Below are 23,222 nucleotides of genomic sequence, written 5' to 3' on the forward strand. Positions count from 1 at the left end.
GTTTTTCACAAAAGCACCTGTAAGTAGCGAATGGGATCTGAAGAGGGATTTGATCTGTGCATGACTAAGAAAACCGGAAAGGAGGAGCAGCGGTGGTAAAATTCAAACAAGGAGGACACTCTTGGTCCAAGGACTGAGCGAGTGCCGATGTGCACAGTGAAAACTGCAGGTCCCTGCAGGGCATGTAAAGGAATGGCCAAGACAGGTCCAGCCAAGGGTAGAGACCATCAGATTGTATGGGCACCAACCTGCATTGTTGGGTGATTTTTGACCTGACATGCTTAGCAGCCAGGTATAGAAGCAGAGGCAGCTAATAACTGGAAGAATGCAGGTTTGAGATTATCTGGGTGAGAGGCAAAGAGGACAGGGAATGACAACATGGAGACTTTTGGCTAGAGACAGTGTAGAGTAACACACCTTGAAGTCTGGGCTGGATGGGAAGAAGGGTCTGAGGCAAGCATGAAGAGGCCAAATAATGGGGTCATTCAGAGCCAGCAGGGAGCTGCTGGCTCCTGACTCCTGGCTGTGAGTGAGAGAGAAGTGGAATAATAATAAGAAGAAGCTAAAGTCAAAGAATAGCCTATAGAGGATAAGATTTCAGAGTTTAATTTTTTTCCCCTATTTTAGTTGCCCAGCTGATTTCTTTCTGTTTTTAGTAGAGATGGGGTCTCACTCTTGCTGAGGCTGGTCTCGAACTCCTGAGCTCAAGCAATCCTCCTGCCTTGGCCTCCCTGAGTGCAAGGAATACAGGCCTGAGCCACGAAAAATTAGCTGGGCATGGTGGCACAGGTCTGTTGTCCCAGCTACTTGGGAGGCTGAGGCAGGAGGATCGCTTGAGCCCAGGAGTTTGAGGTTGCAGTGAGCTAGGCTGATGCCATGGCACTCTAGCCCGGGAGACAGAACGAGAATGTCTCAAAAAAAAAAAAAAAAAGAGAGAAAGATTTTAGAGTTTAGCTTATTTAGGGATGAGCATATATGTGGTAGAAATGGAAATGTTTATTTTTCGGGAAGTAAAAGAACTTTGCAGGTAGACTCTGGAGGGACCCTAAGGTCTTTCAGGTGGACCCTAAAGTCTCACTGAAGTGGGAATGTCTATGAGCCAGGTGTCAAAAGATTCCTTGGCTGGAAAGGCAGAACAGTGCAGCAACGCAGAGGGCAGAAAACTAGCAAAGGAGGGACGGAGATTATGCGTTCGTGTTTATTTTTAAGGATCCATAAGTATCAGTCTAGGAGTGCCAAAGGCAGCCAAGAGAACACTAAGCCTTCCCTGAGCCCCGAGGCAAGTGGGGTCGGGAAGAATAAAGGCTGTTTGTGAGAGGGTTTCAGGTGAAGCCCTGGACTTGGGGGAGGGCCAAGTTCCCTCTCCGAGCATGCGGGCTGGACTGCTTGATAGACATTTTATTTCACTTTGGTGAAGCCTGCAGCAGACTGGGGAGATCCCACTCTATCTCCCTTTCCTTCCTGGAGGTTCCCTAGCGTAGTTTTTCCAGCACAGGACAGTGTTTTCCTCTCCGTTGCATTGTTTTTCTTTTTGGCAACATACACGAACAATTGGAAAATTAAAGAAAATAATAAAAATAAAAATGTAGTTTTCTGAATTTCAGTCATTGCAGCATGTGTTTACTGAGTGCCCACCACACATTGGGCCTTAAGCTGGGTCCCCAAATGGTGTGTTGAACAATTCTGTCGTGGACTCGAATCCAGGAGATGCGCTTGCTCTGACAGGAGGTGGGTGGTGGGTGGGATTCAGATGCACTGGAGCCTCTCGAGAGAGGTGGCGTCCTTTCTCTGTCCCACCCCGGGCATAGAAACAACCTATTCCAAGCTCTTATGTGGCAAAGACAGCAAGTGCTGCTGCTGCAGTGTCGTGAACAAGGAGGAGAATGGCGTGAGATGGAGCCAGAGGGGTATTTAAGGCGCATAGGAGAGGCTAAAGTCACCCACGGAGTGTGGATAGATGAGAAGAGGTCTGGGCCACTTTCAGGCATCCACTCCAGTGTTTTGGCATTAGGTGAGGAACCCGGAAAGACACAGAATTAGAAGGACACACTCTTGACTAGGTCTGCCACCTGCAGCCACCTGTTTGACCCTGGCTGGGGCTCAGCTTGCTGACCTGTGTGAGGAGGTGGGAGTAGATGATTCCTCAGGCTTTTCCACTGTGGCAGTTCAGATTCCATCTGTGATAGTAGGCAACTATCTGGTTGTAACAGTTTATGTCATTTAGTTTAAATTTTCAAATTGCTTTTGTGTGTAAGTTGATTTGCTTTCTTGAAAAACCATATAGGAAAAAAATATGAATAGATAATATCAAACTCACAGATTCAGGGACATTCAGTGATTTCAAGTGGCCTTCATGCAGAGTAGAAGGAGTCAGTACAATAGATGTATTTTTATATCATTCCTGAGTGTGTATGTGTGTGTGCCATTACATTTAGGAAGACGGATATTTTAAACGTAAAACTTTAAACTAGTGAAGACGACTAGGCCTAAGCACCTTAGAGGGTTATATGTAGTGGGCCCACATTTATCACAAATAAACAAGACCGAGTTGGCCTTATACGCAATCTGGTTCAAGTTCAGAAGTAAGGAATGCCCAGAACAACATTAAGCATGATGTTCACAGACTATGAGAGAAGTGAAGATTGAAAAGAATTCAGAGAAGGTAGCATCATAACTAAAGCTATGTATGCATGTGCCCGGGGTTTAATTTCAACAACAGTGCCATTTTCATAACACATTTGAATTTTTAAAAAGCTTTATTTATGGTTTACAATATGGGAGTAATACATGTTGATAAATGATTTTAAAATTATTTGACCATTTACAGATCTATTTGTAAATGATTGCTCAATAGACATTTTTGGAGCACCCTTAGAATATTGAGATAATATCACGTATTCAAAATTAAACATTTAGTGAGTAAATGTAGATTAGAAGGCACATGGTATGTCTGATCCTAGATGATAAGGTGCATGGACGGATGTAGTGAGAGAGGACATCCAAAAATAGTCTGCCTGTATACGGTGAAGTACCATATAACAGTTCAAAATGTCTTCTAGGACTAGGACTAGGATGTAACAATTCCATAATTTTCTTTGCTCAGATAGTTTCAAACATGTCTTCCAGTCCTAAAAATCAATTTCTCATTTTTCAAAGTAAACATTTGCTCTGTAACCAAAAGCAACACTTTAAAAAAAATAATATTGTTGCATTCAATTTATCTGGAAGGTCTGCCAAACAATTCACAGTGATTGCATCTTGGAGAGGAACTGGGTGGCTCAAAGATATAAGTGAGGCACCAACAAAATTTTGGTGCCTTTTTGAATTTATGCTCAAATGCATGTTTTGCATACTCAAATATACACATTTTTAATTTTATGAATTTTTAGTTTAAATAATCCTCTCTACCAAGCCCATTCCCCACCCACTTCCACTCCCCAATTCAAAGTATTCATTTCTCATCAATTCTGTGATCAGGTCTCTTTTAGACTTATGAGCACAGTTACTAAGACACTTTAGCCATTCATATCTGTCAATTGTGCTAACAAGCGATAACGCAAAGTTTGAAACACTTTTACACAATTATGCCTTATTAGAAACAATTTGACTGTATGAAATGTGCCTTTTATGTTAATCTGTGTAATTATCAACTTAGTTGAGGAGCTAAAATTATGGTGTGCTTTTCCTGAGAGAAGAGATATAGGAAAGTGCCACAGATACTTGCACTTGACAAGAAAGTTTCTGCAAAAAAACTTAAGACAGATATTTACACCAAAATGTACTGTCATTATTTTCCAGAAATGCATTAAAATGCATATAAAATATTATCTTTATTTCATATACAATGCATATAAAATATTATCTTTGTGGTTTTAAACATTTCTCTCTGTTATAGGATATAATCAGTTCCTACGAATTTTTCTTATGCTGTTACTCCGTGGCAGAAAGTGTGCAGAGACCCAGACATATGGGCCAGGGAACACACAGAAAACAAAGTATTTACTCATGAAAACCAACTCGTTCTGTTTAATCATGACAAAACAGGTTGACAACACTCCCCAGCAATATTCAGAGTTTACAGTTTTAGTACAACACAGTTGATTCCCACGTTTCCAAGGGCAATCAAGATCAAAGCGTCTTTAAGAGAAAAGCGTCCCAATCTTAGTCTGTGTTTTATCTTCAAAGAAGTCATCTTCATCTTTGCAAAGATCAGTTAAATTGCAAGACCACAGTCGGTCACCATAGCCGGATGAGCCTGATTGTTCATGAATAAGCTCACTGCCTCGTGAGAATCCTCGGGAAAACACATGGGCCTGGGGTGACCACTAGACTGTAGATGCCTCAGGAGCAGGCTCTGGGACCTGGGCACTCCCGAGTCCTCCACAAAGCCCACTGTGTTTGCTCTCAATGGGCGATCAGCAAAAGCCACGGCCTGGCTGCCTGACCTGTGGGTTTCTGCCAGAAGAAGCAGTATCTCATTACCAAAGAGCAGAGGGAAGAAAGATTATAAATCAACTGAGACAAATTTCTGCCTAGGACACCCTGGTGTGGTGAGAGTCACAGGGTAAATTCGAGACAAAATCAGGAAACTTGAGCTGATCAGCTGAGCGGGCGCGTGGATAAATCCATTTCCTGGGGGAAATTTGTAGGGAAAGCTTAGTAGTTAGGGGCCTCATAGAGACCTTAATATTTGTAAGCTATCTTTACCTACAAATAAATGATGCTTTGGTGTGCTGAAGTAATAAGAAGTTAGGGCTACCCCGATGTGGTATGGGTCAAGTTAGGGATATGAGTGGAAAGGAGACATTAGGACACAGTAATAAACCTAATGGAAACTATAGGCTCATTTGGGGTTTTCATAGATAATAAATGTATATTAATTATACTTGTATGATATTTCTGATTTGTGATAATTTTGAGGTTTTACTTTGTGTGAGACATCAAGGTTACAGACTTTTATACATTACTTCTTTTAGTCCTTAGAATTCAATAAAAGAGAAAAATATCGTTATCCTCATTTCGTATAATGGGGAAACTGAGGCCAAGCAAATGAATTAGTTGTCTAATGACCCGCAGGCAGAAAGCTATGGGATTTGGATTTGCAATGGCAGTATTTTCCGTTGTAAACAGTCATAAGACATTATGGCCAAGGAAAGCAACTGCAGCAGGGTCGTGTTTTAGAGGTGGGATTGGCTGGTTATTTCCACTGTCGGAAAAACATCACCTGCACTCTTTCACTTGGCTGAACTGGGATGGTGGGGAATCATTGCACTTCTTTGGATGACAAATCATTATGTCTTCACGGGTAATCAGCCTATGCTTTGGCCGTGTATACAAAAGTCAGACACACATTGATTTAGGTGAATAATACATTGCTATGAATGTACTATTATAATTTAGATTTGGGGCGGGGGAAATATGAAAAACACGAGCAAATATATTAATTCCTTCCTGTCTCTTAAGGTTTATGGGTATGCAGGGAATACTTAGGCTCTGTGTCCCACACTCTACTGAGTCTAATGTCAAGTCTAATATTCCCCATCCTACCATCTCAAAAATATTTCGAATGGAGTAAAAACATTTTAGCTACTGTCTCTTTCCTTTCATAGATCATTGACCTCTCTAGGCTGACATTTTCTTTCTTCTAAAACAGGACTAGTTTTTGTGACAGCATTTTGAAGATGCTGGTGGTTAATTAGTCATCTAATATCTATTAAAAGGGAGAGATGGTAAAAACAGTTATTTGTGAATTGAGCTAGAATGACTAAAGTTCCTATTTGTGTCATTATAACCGACAATTTAAAAGTATGTAAATAATTCTAAAGCGTTTCTTCTTGTTTCTGTAGATGCAACCTTCCTCCTTTGTCAAGTGAATACACTAAAGATGTTGGATCCAAAAGTCATTTAGTGACAGCGAATCCCAGCATAATTCGGCAAAGGTAAGAGTGTATGATTTCTGTTTGTAAGGAACTAGGAGGAAGGCTTTTGAAGTATTTAGTATCTCAGAGGCAGTAAGCATAGTTCAGTTTGGGAAAGAAAGAGGAAAACCATCTGGACTGGCAGGAAGGATGGAGGGGAATTGTAAATAAACGAGGTAGAATTAAGGGAATCCAAACAAAATTTTATATTTCCTCTGGGATTCTGTTTCTTGCCTTTAGAGATGATAGAAATAACATGAGAACCAATTATTTTGCTCAAAGAACAGGGCAGTATTCTTACTCATTGCTACTACTTCCCAGTTTATTGGCTTCAGCCTCAATTTGTTGACTGGCAACTATGAGCCAAATTAATATCAAGGATAAAAACAAAGAAATGACCAATGTACTGTACATACATGAGTCAAAATAGCAATATTGTCAGAATGTACAAGAGTGTGTGGTTATACTATGTTATATTCAATCAGATATGGGAAAGCAGATGGAAAATTCTTGTTTCAGTATCAATTCCAGAAATCTTGGAATTCCAAACAATTCCAATCTTGGAAGCTGCTATGGTAGCTTCTGGGGGGTCAGTATCTGGCTAATGAAGCCTATCAGTGAGCCATCAACTATTTCTCCAAAGTCTGTTCATTGTAGAGAAGGAGTCAGTCTCTGAGGAAACAGGGATCAGCGTTGTTTTTAGACCCTCCTATGGACCTAGCAATCAGGAGTGAAATATCCAGATGTTCTGGGTCCAGACACTTGTCATCTAAGCAAGTCCTATCCAGCTGAACAGCGTGTGTGTGTCACTTTATACATAATGTAGCACTACTTGTTTTGCTTCATAAGTAAAGTGTTCCCACAAAATAGATAACTAGAAATGCAATCAAACAATTTTTAATTTTGAGAGATACTGTGAAACTACCTTCCCAAAATATACAGTTTACTTTCTCTTTGGTAATGGATAAGATTGCCTGTTTCCTCATATCAAAAGCAACATTATGCATTGTTAATCTTTTAAGTTTTCATGAGTATGTTGAGTGAAAAATGATACATTATTTTTTACTAAATTTGCATTTTTTCTGAATGTAAGAAGGGCCGAGTGGGTACTGATTATTAGTGTTTCTTCTGTGCATTGTCTCTGTATTTTTTGTTTATTTTTTGCTTTCATTTAAAGAATATTTTTCTGCTGATTTATAGGAACTGTTTATATTAGGGATATTAGGTCTTTTTTTCCTATATATGTAGCAAATATTTTTTTTCTAGTCTGTCACATATATTTTAACTTTCATCCTACTAGAGTTTAAATTTTTTTTATACACAGAGATTTGTTAGTCTTTTCTTTTATGGCTTCTTTTATAAAAACAAACTTTCTTTGGGCCATCTTCCTTAATTACTCTCCCCCTCCTCCTCTATCAAAAATATCTTGTATTTGTCTAGTGCATTTATAGTTTTATATTTATATTTAAGAAATGTAATCTATGTGAAAGTATTTATTTTTTATTTTTATAATAATAATTTTATTGTTTTTCAACAAAAATATATGTTCATTATAAGAAATTAAGCAGAAGAGACAAGTACAAAGAAGAGGAACACTCACTGAAATATTTTCTTTGATTAATTAAAAGTTTTTAAAATACTTACAGATTCACGGGAAATTGCAAAAACAAAACAAAACACAAGAAGGTCCCATGTACTCTTTACCCAGTTGCCCCCAAAGGTTACCTCTTTCATAAACATAGTGTAGTATTTTGACTGTTATTTTGATTTGGGAATAAAATAACTTCTAAGAAGGAACACATGTTTCTGTGAAGAGGAATGAAACATTCAGGGTATTATATCTAGGAGCAGAAGATTCTGTTTTTATACCCAAATATACAGAGTTGGTGTAAGGTTTAAAATGAAATGTGAAAAGGAATATTTAGAGCAAGATTGAGAACAAGATGTTGGGGGGGGAAGGAGGGAACGAGGAAGAGAAAGAGATTGTTTTTTTGAGGAACAAAATATAACTACAAATGGACCAAGGACAGGGTCAGACGTTAAATATTGAAGAGGAAAGTGAACCTGTCTTTGGTTAAGACTTAAGTTCAATATGAAGAAAAATTTATGGACAAGCAAGAATCATTATTATAAATACTGGTAAGCATTTATTTAACATTTCTATGTGCCAGGTTCTGTGTGCTTTATATGCATTGCCACATTTAATCCTCAAAACAATCCTCTAGGTAGAAACTATTTTAGTTTATGTATTTTCCAGAAGAAGAAGCCTGTGATGTTGTAAGTTGCAGAAACTGCTCATACTCGCAGCTGCTAATAAGTGGTCTGGGACTTTACCCAGACCTCTCTTATTCCAACACCCATGGTCTTAATCTTTGACCATCTCAGAAAGGAAAAACTCAAGCCATTTTTTCCTCTCCTCTTGCACCACAACAACAATGGAAACAGAAGACTTTGGTGACCAGATATGTGTAGATTTCTCCCTACACACCAAGCAAGCAACCGGTTCTACAATGGACACCAGCTGGGTGTCCTCCAGTTCAGTTCTGATACATCTACCTGGAGACAGTGTCAGATCCCGCAGGGTGAGGGCTCAGTCCCATAAGAATAGACACAGCCACAGGTCCAGGCCACTGAAACTTATGACTGACTGGCTTCGAGTTGGGGATCCTATGACTCCCTCTTTGGAGTTGATTAATTTGCTAGAGAGGCTCATAGAACTCAGGGAAACACTTAACATTTACTGGTTTATTATAAAGGATATTACAAAGGATGCAGATGAAGAGATGCATTTGCCAAGGCATGGGGAAGGGGTATGCATGGAGCTTCCGTGCCCTGCCTGGGTGCAGCACACTCCAGAAACCTCAGCTATATGGAAGCTCTTTGAACCCAGTCCTTTCAGGTTGTTATGGAGGCTTCGTTATATAGGCATGAAAACCACCGGCCATTGGTGATCAACTCAACCTTCAGCCTCCCTCCCTTCCCCGGAGGTCTGAGGGATGGGGCTGGAAGCACCAACTCGCTAATCCTTCCTTAGTCTTTCTGGTGACCAGCCCCATGCTAGAGCTACCTTGGGACTGCCAGCCATTGATCAATCATTATCATACAAAAACATGTCACTGTGGAGTTTCTAAGGATTTTAGGAATTTGTATACTAGGAAATGGGTCCAAAACAAATAGATATTTCACAATATCACAGTCCACCGCCAGTCTTTGGACCTGTATCCCTTGCAGTAGGACATACAACTCAAAAGATGCTGCCACATTAGTAGGATCTCATTTAATCATTAATAATTAGTCTGTCGTATTGCATGGATATCTCCCAGGGAGACCCCTCAGGTTTGCGGGCTTCCATTCAATCTTGTTAGGGTCGAAAAGCAAGAGTAGAATCAGGAAACATATAATTTCACCCCTTTGGGCATCTGGTATAATTGTGCTGAGAGATAATATTCTCTTACGCCAAGCCTCTCTGGAGGTGTTAATACAATGTTGGATCTCCCTCATTGCAAAACCAACTTATTCATTTCTTTACCCTCAGCTATTATTTCTACTTTTCTCCATTTGTTTCTTACTTTTACCCAAACGTTTTTAGCTTTGGAAGGGATGTTAGACACAGCCATTGTGCTGGTCCAGATTGCTGGCAACAGTACTTGTCTAGCAGGTGCCTACCCCAATCCACTCCTACTCATAAAGGGTGAAGGTACATAGGTACACAACCAGGGGGCTGTCCCGGCCATCAGAAAACATAGTGGCATGTTCTGTTAGCCCTAACTTTGCCAGATGGGGTGAAGGAACAATCCACCCTATTATCAGGCTTTCAGGAATTCTGACATAGAGGTTTAAAGACGTAGCTCTTGCTTAGGAACCATCTCTGCTTCTAGCACCAGCATCCCCTCCCAGCACCCCTTCCCCAGACACCCCAGAAGGGTGGAGGAATCTATCCAGTGGGGACCCTCCCTTACCCCTCTCGTGTTGAGTGTGAGAACACACTCATGAAGGCATGTGAGCCTTCATGCCTTTATCTCCCCCTGTTTTAGATAGCAGATGGTTCAACTACCCATTCTAATTTTCTGTTAAACCATTTCTCTGAGGATGGTATATAACATGATATGTCTGTTTGACGTGGCATTTCTTTGTCCACTGTTGGATGTTATGGGCATCCCTTGGTCTGAAGAAATGTAATCCGGAGGTACCAATTGGTACAGTATCTTCTGCTTTAATATTTTAATAGGGTTTTGGGTATTGGTCTCTACCAGCAGGTATGTAATGCCCAGTTTGGAATAAGTATCTATTCCAGTCAGGAGCCGTTTATGGACCCCCCCCCAGGGCTACTGGTGTTGGTCCAGTGTAATCCCTTTGCCCTCTGTGCTATGTTCGGGGCCCTCTCCCCCGGGATCTTACCCATAACCATTTTGAAGTCTCTCTCTCTCTCTCTCTCTCTCTCTCTCTCTCTCTCTCTCTCTCTCTCTCTCTCTCTCGTTGACAGACAGAGCAGTTCTTGTTGGTGTTTTGTGCCGCAAAGGGCACAAGAAGAACAGGTCTAGATTCAGCACATCTCTGCGTGGCTGAAGATCCCCCAAGTCCATTCATTTTGTGGACCTTTTAAGGTTGGGGGTGCTAGTGAAGGGGTCCCATTGCCCACTACCACCACCAATCTGTTGCACCAGCCCCATCAATGTCTGCCATGTCCATCCCGTGTTTCAATAACCGTCTAAAGATTTCCACCCGGCTGAGATGAGTCCCATGACTCTCCCCTTTGTCTCTCCCCGTTTTCTTTTTAATCACTTTGATGTCCTTGGTATCAGTGAGAACCCTGTGTGGAGGTTGAGACAGCAAGTCAGATAAGACTTCTCGAACTGTTGTTTGATTTTGTAGGAGCAACATCACATGGGGCACCCACGAATAAGGGGATCCCTTATCACCATAACCTGGGTAATGGGCACATGTAGTGGGCGACTGTCCCGGTCGTCGTAAAGCCAGTCTCACGTGGCTTGCCTATGGAGCATATCAGCTGCTTTGTCTGGGGTGCTCCACTTGACACTTATTGGGGGAGATAAGCAGTCCCACTTCTCTGGGTAAACAGACAGTGGCTTTTATCCAATCCTCCAGCCTGGCTGTTCATTTGGGAATAACCTCCTGTGTGTCTGGATCACGTATAGCCATCTGCGATTGCTCAGTGGTGAACTGTGGGTCCTACATCAACCCAGACACGATCCTCCACTTTGCAGCTTTTAAACTCCAAAACACTGCTCCTGCCTTAGTTACTCTCACAGTCTGTTTTAGCAAAGGTTCTTCAGAGAGCGCATGTGATACCAGTCCACAAAATGAGACAAATTCCTTCACACCATATCCTATAGTTCCAATGGTTTATTGGTTTCACTCTTCCCTCACATTGACTGCCTTCTTGGTGACCAGAGTTCACAGAGGTACTTTCTGTTGTCTAGGCATAATTTCCCCTTTGTGGGTGACTTTGAGGCCAGTGGTCTGAGCTCAGACAGACCAAAAACTGAGCTTGGTCCAGCCTCAAGGCCTGACCCAGCACTCTCTTTTACTTTCATTTTAGCTATTAAATACAGCAATAATGACAGGATCTTGCGTTTAGAATGTTTTTTTATTATATTGGATTTCCTTGTGTGTCCACTGAGCCAGCTGCTCAGGAGTGGGGTCTGCCACCATCTCTGAATTCCATTGGTAACTTTTACCTTTAGTAACTGAACAATAGCACCGCTGCAGTTTTATACCATGGGTGACCACGTGGGCACCCAGGAACCAAAGGTTCCTCATCCCCTACCCTTTTATCCTTTCTCTTCCCAAACCACGTGTGTCCGTGAGCCAGGGCTGCTCTAGCAAATCCAGTGCACTGACACTAGTTGTGAGTCAGTGGGAAAAACCACTTACTCGAAGTGTGTTTTTCCATTGCTCCTACACCACCACCACATCAACACAGACGACTCGTGTGACCAAACGTGTGGGGGTTTCTTCCCACACACCAAGCAAGCAATCGGTTCTGTGGTGGACACCAGCTTGGTGTCCCCTCATTCAATTCTGACACTATCTACCTAGAGATCCCGCAGACTGAGGACTCAGTTCCACAGGATAGCCCTTCTCTTCCCACCAGTTGGAAGTCTGGGCCCCTGGAACTTCTGAGAACTCAGCTGCAAGTCGGAGTTCCCATGAAACCCTTTTCAGGTTTGATTAATTGCTAGAGCAGCTCACAGAACTCAGGGAAACACATTTACTGGTTTATTATAAAGGATATCACAAAGAATACAGAAGAAAGAGATGCATAGGGCAAGGTATGGGGCAAGGGGCATGGAGAACTCTCCAGTAACCTTCACATGTTCAGCTATCCAGGAGTTCCCAAACTCTGTCCTCTCAGGTTTTTGTAGAGGCTTCAGTGAGTAGGCATAATTGATTAAACCATTGGCCAGTGGCCACTGGTGATCAACTTAACTATCAGCTCCTTTCTCCTCACCCACAGCCACGGATTGGGAACTGAAAGTCCTAGCCCTCTAATCCTGCCTTAGTCTTTCAGGTGACCAGCCCCCATGCTGAAGCTACCTAGGGGCTGCCAATCATCAATCAGTCATTAGTGCACAAAAAGATGTCACTATGTACTATGGGGTTTCTAAAAAGTTTAGGAGTTATATGCTAGGAAACAGAGGTCAGAGACCAAACATATATTCTACAATATCACACCGTCACACCCTCTGATCTTCTCAGGTGATCCATGTATTACACAAAGAGACAGTAGAGTTTTCACAGGTGATAAATCATTCTGGAAAAGTGAAAGTTTCTTTGTTTTGAAAAAGGTATACAGTGTAACAAAGTTTCTGTTCAAATCAACATGCCTACACCAATTCCTTTCATGAAATAAGAAAAATAATTTTATTTGCACTAGAAATGAAACTTTTTTGAATTTCCATTTCACTGTAGAAGGCAATTAGCATCAAATAATGTGATATAGTTGGTAATTAAAGAAGAAAGCAAGTGTTCTATGGAAAAAATTATGAAATTTTATTGAGAGACATTTTAGACATCCTGGTTAGATGTACTATGATTGGAAGACTCAGTATTATAAAGGCATTAGGTCTCCCCAGGCCAACCCATAGATTCATTGAAATTCCAATAGAAACCCTAACAGTGCATGCATGTGTTTGTGTGTGTGAAACTTGATAAGTAGATTTTAAAAGTTATGTAGAAATGCAAAGAGTCAAGAATGGCAAAGAATCTCTTGAAGAAAAAATGATTGGAAGGGTTGCTGTATCAGATGTTAAGATATTATAAAACTATTATAATTAAGGTATTGTGGCTCTGGTGCAGGGATAAACCAATTGGCTGGTGAAACAGAATAGGATGCCCCCAAATACTAATTATTCCATATATAGATGTGTATATATACATATAAGATAGATGTCATATTGTAGATCAGTGAGAAAAGGATAAACTTTTCAAAAAACAATGTTGGGATAATTAGGTACCTATAGTGGAAAATGTTAAATTAGACCTCTACCTCATAACTTATCCCAAAATACATTTTCAGGTGGTTAAGACCTAACTTTTAAAAGAAAAACAAGCAAACTTGTAGAAGATTACATAGGCCTTGTGATTTCTTAATCAAAAACCAAACATTGAGAAAAGGTTGATAAGTTTGACTTTATTAAAAATGAGTAACTTTTATTCATAAAAAGACATGACAAAAAAATAGGGCAAATATAACCACATTGTAGAATAAGGCAATTAACAAAAGACTCATATACAGAGTATGTGAAGAACACCTTTATATGTAACTTAGAAAGAAATTGAGAAGAAAAACACAACCTTGTAGGAAAGCAAATCAAAGAGTTCAACTAGTACTTCAAAGAAGAATACATCCAGATAGCCAATAAACAAATGAAAATATGTTCTACCTCATTCAGGAAAATGCAAATGAAAACCCTAATGAAACACATGCCTCTGTAATACCAGCTATTCAAGAGGTTAAGGTGGAGTGGGTCTCTTGAGCCCAGGGGTTCAAGTTCAGCCTTCACAGCATAGCAAGAGCCCATCTCTAAAACAAAGAAACAGGCAAGCAAACAAAAAGCCTAATGAGATATATCATTATGTCCATCAGATTGGCAAAAATATCACCAACCATTGGTTAGGCTATGGTGCAACACAAACTATCATATTAGTGTATATATAATATGTATTGGTTGGGGGTAAATATGGTTATAACTACTTTGAAATGCATTTTGATGCACATACCCTATGCTCTAGCAGTTCCATTCCTAGGTATATATCCCAGAGAAAAACATAATTAATTATAAAGGAGAAATGTATAATAATTATAGTAGCTAAAAACTGAAAATGCTTGAAAGTGCATCAGTGGTAGAATGAATAAATATTAATAAATTGGGATATGTTCACATGACAGAATGCTTTATAACAATGAACTATACACGCAAGAAAACAGATGCATTTTGCCAAGTGAATGTTGAGATAAAGAAGTGAGTCAAAAAATACAGTTATATTCCATATAAAGTTAAAAATAAGACCAATTAACAATAGGGTTTAGGGAAATTTACATAGGTAAGTAAAACTAAAGAACAGCAAGTGGTCACTTCTCAGAGTGGGAAGAGTGTTGGGTTCAGGTGTGGAATAATGGGAACATCTAGATTGCCAGATGTGATCTTTATCTTGACCTGACTGGTGTAACATGGATATACACTTTGTAATTATTCCTTAATATGTATACATATTTTACAACAAAGTAAGAAAAAGTATCCTAAGCAATTAATGACTATAAAACTTATACTTAATTTTAGAGGTTCTCATTTGTCTTTTTTAACAAAATTGAGTTTCAAAGATGTATACTAGAATATACGTTCTATATAAAAGGGATCTCAGTGTCATGAACATACGAATTGATAAGAAGAGTTGAATAGAAATACAGTTAAAACTTTATCAGCACCACTTTCAGTGATGTAAAGTTCTGTTTTGTTTTTGTTTTTGTTTTTTTGTTGTTGTTGAGACAGAGTCTCACTTTGTTGCCCAGGCTAGAGTGAGTGCCGTGGCATCAGCCTAGCTCACAGCAACCTCAATCTCCTGGGCTCAAGCGATCCTACTGCCTCAGCCTCCTGAGTGGCTGGGACTACAGGCATGTGCCACCATGCCTGGCTTATTTTTTCTATGTATATTAGTTGGCCAATTAACTTCTTTCTATTTATAGTCGAGACAGGGTCTCGCTCTTGCCCAGGCTTAAAGTTTTGTATTAAAATTGGAACACAGATAATGTTTTGACCCAAGAATGATCAACTTTTAATTTTATAGAAGGGATCAAACAGATATCAATCAAGTGCTGGAAGCTTTTGGTTAAATATAGCTTATAGTACATTCATAGCTGCTTCTCCGAAGTGGCTAGCAGTATATGAAATCAGGGTGGTTTAAAAAGTGCAAACACTTGTATATGAAAATTTAAATGTAAATGATAGTATTATTCTAGCATGGCACACTAAAATGGAAGAAATGAAATTGAAATGTGAAAGGCAGTATGTATTCCTATAGTAGAAGGTTATCTCATTTATATTAGATGTTTTATTCATATCTTATAGCCTTCTCTCAAAGCTGTGCAAACCCGACACATCAGCAGTTATCTTGCATTGCCATGTGACTAAAAATTAAATTCACTGGGCAAAGATGTGCAGTAGAAATGCTAAGTACGACTCATTTTCATAGCTGTCCTCCAAAACCTTGATTTTCATAAAAATATTCTATTGAGAGTTATTAGCACTGTGAGTTTGCATTATAAAATCCTCTCAGAAAATATCAGTAACAGCATAAAACAGGCTTGTGAAAAATTAAGTATAGGTATATATGAGAAGCACACATAATTATGATAACAAAAATAAAGTTAGAGAAGGAGATATTTGTTGTTGTATCTAAAAGACATTCTCAGTAAGCAGGAGTTTTGCCACATCCCAAGGAGCCTTTGTTTGGATATTTTATTTACAGTGCATTCTTCTTGACAGCACCCAGAATAAAAAGATTAGTTAGGGTGCCTGGGACATGAGATTAAAAAGGACTTTGCTGTCACTTTCATCCTCTGAATGCATTTTTATGGGCGAGGAGAAGAGAGGTTGTTTTAATATGGCAGCAGAATGGGTTGGATCTTTAAACCCATTGTTTCTGTCCTTTTTTCTTTCTTTGCCAGGTTTTATAGTTGGAAGGCAGACAGGATCCATACATGCAGTTACCCTTCATCAACATAACATCTCTAACTCATTGTTCTTCAAACATTTTTGTTCAAATGCCTTTTGAAATAATTTTTAAAAACCTATCATTTCCTTGATCATTTTTCATTTATCTAATTTTTTGGCATAGGTTAAGTTGTTGCTAAGTATGGATTTTCAGGACTTTATATATTATGTGTTTGCTTTAAATATATATTGTCAAAATCTCAGAAGTGTGGATTTAGCTCTTTTGAGGGTACATGTCCTCATGGCAAAGTCAGTGCTCTTTGTCAAATTTATTTATTATGTTAACTTTCTATTGGAAAAGGTGGACTGCCTTTTTCATTCGAATAAGTGTTACAATGTAATCTAATATAATCATCTTACTTCTGAAGTCTAATTATTAACCATATAAATAAAGTATGGGGAATTGCCAAGAGTTTGTCCACTGGATAAAATAAGGCACAGCCCCTTTCTATTTATTCTTAAGATATTTTTTCTTTTTATCAGAGGATATTCCCTCAGAAACTATGTATTTTGGAAATGTTTCTTTGTTTGGTGGCCTGGCAGTTTTTACCCTCTAGGGAAATGCATCATTATAATATTTCGAATAATAGGAGGTATGACTTTCTTTTATGAAGTGGAAAAATAAAAATTATAAAAGTAGAGTTTGGAAAGAGAGTTCTTTAGACTGTCATATTAGTCTTGAGCAAATAAATTTTAGAAAAGTGTACATATGGAAGTTGCAGATCTGGAAATTCATGAGGAGGAGGAAGATTAAAATGGGAGCCAACAAGTATTTCCTGAAATCTACTCTGGGACAGGAAATAGAAAGCAGACAGCAGACATACCCATGGTCTTGGCGTCCATGGAAGGGGCTTTTGTAAATTTCAGGGAACCTTTCCGAAGTTTATTAAAAAATTCCATGTATATGCATGTCTGTGTTTTTCTTCAGATTTTCCAAGGAATCCATTACTCAAAAAGGGTTTAAAATGTACTGGCTTAAACTGTGTCATTCTATGGCAACATAATGTAAAGTAGAGATTAGAGTTCTCAAAGCTTGTTTCTCAGTTTTTCAATAGAATTGAAAATTCAACAAGCTGTTTTGCCCATTAACAGGAGCTCATGGTATTACCAGGGACAATGTGTATTTGGGCAAATGACTATTAAAAGATAAAAACTGAAACTTAATTGATTGTCCTGTTATGATATTAGGAATTCTTTTTTGAACTTTGAGGCTAACCAGCTTGGGAAATGGTTACTATTTGTAGCTACTTAAAAATGAGCAGCAGTGTATGTGTGTTTCCATGTTGGCACAATAGAGAAATAGCATAGATGTGAGCAGCTTGAGGTCAAGACTCTTTTATTTGTAGTCTCAAGACCCAGCATGTTGTTTGGAACACAGGACATGCACAGTAAATGTTATGGAATGAATGAATAAGTGAACAAATACATTTAAAAATCTCCCCCAAACTGAATTTTGGTTTAAAATTGTCTATTAAAAGGAAATTTAATGATTTGGGGGAGTGTCAATTAGAATGCTCTTATGCATTTGAGCTGAGTTATGTAATAACAAATATTTCAAAATGGTACTAATAGAATGTTTAGCTGGGAACTTTGAGTAACTTTGGTTACTCTTTTCTAAAAAGTTGACATGAATTGGGAAACAAAAGCTTTTGGAATAAATGGAGTGAAATCATGGTGGAGTTAAAATTTGTTAATTTTAAAAGGTTAATTCGCTAGGAGGATTTGATATGAGACCCCTGTATTCATTTGAGGTTCCCAATATTGGGTATAACCTGAGTAATCTCTTCCTATACACGTGGAAGAGATTTTAGCCAACGGTTATTGCCTCTAATTTTATGAGAGGAAACTGGGAACATAGAGGTAATGGCAGGCAGAACAATTGTTTATGTTATTCATGTGCTTTTTTATTTTAAAGAATAATTTGAGCTTTGAGCAAGATAATGGTTCAAAAAGGTTATAACAATTTCTCTTTAAAATTGTGTATGACTCATGTCTCAACATGTGTTCCTAGAACTTCCACATCTCTCCTGCCGTTTGCTTGGCTTCTTTTTCTTTTTTGGCTAAACTGAGAGCAGCTTATCAGTGTTTGCGTTAAGGCTTAACAGTCATTGATAGCCGTTCATTCTAACATCTGCACCAATATAAGGGAATTAGAGGCAGATGTTAAAAGTAGAACTAAGATGGCAAATAAGAGACAGAAAAGAGATACCCCTAAAAGGATGCGAATCTGTGTAGTTTGTGTCTGAGGGGTGATATCACATAGTGGTAAAGAACATGGGTTTGGGCTTTGAACAGATTTGTTTTCAAATGCCAGTGCCCGTTCCAGTAGGTGCTTCTACTTACTAGCTATGTAATTTTAGTTCCTTAACTTCCCATCTACCAATTGAGAATAAAATTATTTACTTTGAGGATTGTTGAGAGACATTTACAAATAAGATAATGTAACTGCATCCAGTAGAAGCTATTCTGACTCATATCCAAAATAGCTACTCAGGAGGACTCTCCTGTTGCAATACATTTTGTACTTGGGTAAAACATATTTTTAATGTTTTAAATGTTTTAATGTTAAAACAATTTTTAACATATCTCCAAGGGTATCTGCACACCTCCCCCAATAAAAACACAAAATGCAAAACACAAAATCTGGGAACTAGCACCAGTCCAACCACTGTGAACTATAAAATCCAAATACCAAAACTTAGAACAAGAGATCAAGCCCTGGACTCACCATGTTAGTGTCATTCCATGTTAAGCCTGGAGAAGGAGCCTAATGTGGTCCCAACTCAGTAGTAGCCCCTGGCTTCCAACAGAAGTGAAAAAAATTTCTTCTGGAGGAAAATTCTTAGAATCCTCATATATTATGTTTAAACAAATATATGCTCATAAGAAAACATTCAAAATACTCACACACCATCAATAGTGAGACAAAAAGCATATATGTGTGTATATATCTAAATATGAAATCTTTATTGGAAAAAAAAGTGAAAAGCCAATAAGAGAATATCAAAATTAACTAGGTAGACTTGAACCAAATTGAAATGAAAAATATAATTGTTGAAATGGACAGAGATAAGATTAGACATAACTGAAGAGAGAATTGGTGAACTGAGAGAACAAATAATTTTCAAGATATGAGGGTATAAAAAAACTGAAAGCAAGACAAAGAAGCAAGGAGGATAGAATGAAAAGGATTACATTAATTGGGAATTGTGGGACTATGCAATAGAGAGAAGGGTTGAGACTTTTTCAGAACTCGTGAATAATGTAATCCAGAAATATAGGAAACACAAAGTATCAAACATGATCAATTAAATTTTAAAAAATGCAAACCTGGACAATTTTAGTGAAGCTGAACTAAAGATGATAAAAAACTTTTAAAAGCAGCCAGAAAGAAAAAGATCACCTGCAAATAATTATACTAAAAACTGACTTCCTCTAACAGTAAAAATGGAAGTCACAATGCAGTGAAAAAGTATCTTCTAAGTGCTGAGAAGAAACTGTAAACTGTGTACTCAGCAAACTGTTTTTCAATGGTTGTTTCAATAAATGCATGAGAGATTGTCACCAGTAAGACTTCACTCAGAGAAAATTTAAAGAATGTATCTCAGGAAAAAAGCATGTTACTTCTGAAAGAATATCTAGAATATCTATCTGCAAAGAAATTGCTAAGCATATATATAAACCTAAACAAACTTCATCTGTCTAAAATAATAATAATTATTATACAGGACCAACCTGTGAATTGTATGGTGAAAACAAAAGACACCTAAAATACTGGAAAATGACATCGCATAAGTTAGGAGGGGGAGATTAAAGTATTTTAAAGCTCTTGTTTTAGTTTATTGCTCTGTGACAAACGATCCTTTGTGGCTTAAACAACAACAACTTTAGTATCTTTCACTGTTTCTGTGGGTCAGGAATTCAGGAAGCACTAGGCTGAACAGATCTGACTCATAATCTCTCATTGGGTGGCTGGAGTTGGCATGGGCAGGGGTCAGAGCAACTGGTGCTGGCCAGACACCTCTTTTCTTTCATGTAGGCTCTCGGATTTCCATGTGGTCTCTTCTGGTGGACTAGGGTTGACACAGGAAAAGAACTTTCAATGCTGGGAGCCACTTGAAGTCTAAGTAGGTCCTTGGCTTCCCGAAAGAAATAATTAAGGAGCAAATTGACAGTATAAAGTGAAAGTGAGATTTATTTAGAAACTGTAGAAAGTCTACTTGACAGAGCAGAGGGAAGTTCTCCCTGAAGAAGAGAACTGCCCCCTTCGTTCCTATTGCCTTTCCATTTAAGCAATGGCTTCATTATAGGCTAACCAAGGGGAGGAATATTCATGACAAGGGTAGTGTTTCACCATCTTGGTTCTAACCAGTTGGTAGTTGCCCTGCGTCCATCCTGTTTTGCTCAGGGTAATTTGAAACTTTGTTTTGAGACTTCCTGACTCAGTTAGGCAATGCTTCAGCAATGCTCAAAGCAATGCCCAAAGCAGTACCTGCCAGTTTCTCAGTGTGGACTCCCATACAGCATGACAGCCTCTGGGCAGGTGGACTGTTTATGTAGTAGCTGGCTTTCCCCAAAGTTAGCATCCATAGAGAATAATCAGAAGTACATGGCATTTTGATAGCTTCACATAGGAAGTGACCTGGTGTCATTTTCATCATAGTCTCCTGGTTGTAGCAATCACAAAAGTCCCACCCACGTACTCGGGGGAAGAGTTTTAGCATAGATCCACCTCTTGTTCGGAGGAGTTTCAGAGTCACATTGTTAGAAGAGTAAGGATGATAGAAGGTTTGTCGTGGCTGTCTTTGGAAAATATAATCTGCATCTGTCTGCCTTTAGTTCACAACGATTTGTACCCCTCACATATTCAAAGTCAACTCAGTTCCTTCCTGAAGCCCCCCAAGACTTATTGCATTATATAGCATTAATTTAAAATCTTAGGATCTCCAAAAAGTTGAAAGAAGGAACAACAAAAACTAGAAAGGAAAAAAAAAAACCTAAAACCAAAAATACAACAGAGGGGGATCCAAAAAGCCAAAGTTGATAGTTTGAAAAATCTAATACAATTAACAGCCATGGGTAAAGTTGATAAATAAATTATTTAAAATAGACTTTTCATTATTTTTGTACTAATCCATTCTAAAAGCCAAGAAAAAACTCTAGCATATATATATATATATATATATATATATATATATACACATACACACACACACATATATGGATAATTTGAAAAAATGACACTCTCTAAACATAAAAATACATCAGTGATTTTTTTTAACTTATAATAATGTCCAGATTGATGGAACATTTACAATGATTTTATAGAATAATATTCATAAATAGTTTTAATAAATGTAAATGCTCATATTCTAATATTAAGTGGAAAATTACATGAATGCCTATGCTCCAAAATATAAAATTATACATATAGAAAATCTCTAAGGAAATCAATCGACGTTTTCCAAAGTTGCTGCAAAATTTTGTAATGGGAAAAAAAATCATTAGAAAAGCAGGTCTTGTTATTTTATAATTTCTCCTAGTTTTAACTGATTTTGACAATACAGCAGCCCTGTGAGCTGGTGGGGCAGACAGTGTGAATGAAGCCCCTATTTTATGTGTATGGGTTCCTGCCCTTCCAAATCTAAGTGAGATTAGCTTGAACCCCGAATTTTATGTACCGAATTCAGAGTCAGAACGTTCTCTGCCTCTTTCCGGTAGCATAGTCCTGGGAGCAACAGAAGTGAGCGTAACACCTGACACAGCAGTTTCTGGATAAACGTTTATTTGTTTCCTTCCTTTTTCTTTCCCTCTCTGAAGCTCTAATCCTCAGTGTTAAGTAGCAGATTGGATCCAATGGTACTCTAAAAGCATAATTAGTACATAATTGGTAAATAAATATTAGAATAGCCTAAGTTCTCATGGTTCTTTCCTGCAGGCCCACTTAGAGTGGGTTGCACCTTAGTGAAGAAACACTGGGGAGGATCCAGCAAAGGTACCAGGTTGAGAACCTTTACCCGGGATTGTTACTGACATGCAGTATATTAAGACCACTGGGCCGATAACTCACACCAGCTTTCTCCTTATCCACTCGCCCTCAGCCGTCTTTTTACTGTTTGTTCAGTTATACATTTTTCCTGATCCATAGGATGTAGGTGAGTTTCAATTTCAACGGAAGAAAAAATGTGCAGAGCGATTTCTGGAAGCCAGTAGGACAGCATTGGCTGTGTGATCTAAGATAAGTTGCCTTAACTACTCTCTGCACACAACGTGGTAGGAAAATGCTTGTAGGCACTTGACTTCAAATTCTGTTTTGAAAGTGTGCTATCTGTGTATGGAACTGTTTCTTATTCTCGTGATTGGGGAGAGCAGGGAGAGACTCAAGGGCCTGGTGTTGGTTCCAAAGTTGGATCTGAGTAATAGAAGAGTGTGGAATTGTTGGGATGAGCCCAGAGAGAGGCGATGGGGAAAGGAGAAGGTCTAAAGAAAGGAGAAGCAGTGAAGGAGCTGGAGAGAAAATCTTCGGGAGTCTCAGCCAGGTTGGCTGGAAACAAACTGAAATGTCTAAAATCAATTGTGTAAATTGTTTTCCAGAAAGTATGTATCCCTTTACCTTATTATTTCCCTTTACCTTTTTTGGCTCTTCATATTTCTAATATATCTATGCATTTTTATATATGGTATCAGTATGTGTATGTGCACCCGTGCGTGTGCGCGTGCGTGTGTGTGTGTGTGTGTGTGTCTGTGTGTGTGGTGTGTGTAAATGGACAGGACTGTGTTTCATCCATCTGCGACCATCATGGTTGTTCTGTGGATGATTCAGCAGAGGGGACAGAAAAGGACCTTGAAAATGTCACCCTCCTAGGGATTTTCAGATTGAAATCCTGGGAAATGCTACTTTTGTTATCATACTTGACTGCATGCCCCATGTAAAGACACCCTTTTGCTTCACAAAGATATTTTGTTACAGCCAAGGCATTTTTTTGCCCCAGCCTAAATGTGGGAGGAAAGCTTAAGTGTAAAGTGTGAAGCTGGCTAATTATCTTACAAACTCCATATGGGCCCAGAG

The 23,222-nt window shown here is 38.7% G+C and overlaps 1 protein-coding gene across 1 annotated transcript in view; it reads left to right on the forward strand.

Moving 5' to 3' along the window:
• Positions 1–23,222, forward strand: part of ST8SIA1 (ST8 alpha-N-acetyl-neuraminide alpha-2,8-sialyltransferase 1) — a 165,372-nt gene that overhangs the window by 92,619 nt on the left and 49,531 nt on the right. Inside the window, exon 4 of the mRNA XM_012785488.3 lies at positions 5,847–5,939. Within this exon, the coding sequence (XP_012640942.1) occupies positions 5,847–5,939 (93 nt within the window). The remainder of the gene's footprint in view (positions 1–5,846; positions 5,940–23,222) is intronic.

This window comes from Microcebus murinus, chromosome 10 (genome assembly GCF_040939455.1).
Source record: "Microcebus murinus isolate Inina chromosome 10, M.murinus_Inina_mat1.0, whole genome shotgun sequence".
Taxonomy (NCBI): Eukaryota; Metazoa; Chordata; class Mammalia; order Primates; family Cheirogaleidae; genus Microcebus; species Microcebus murinus.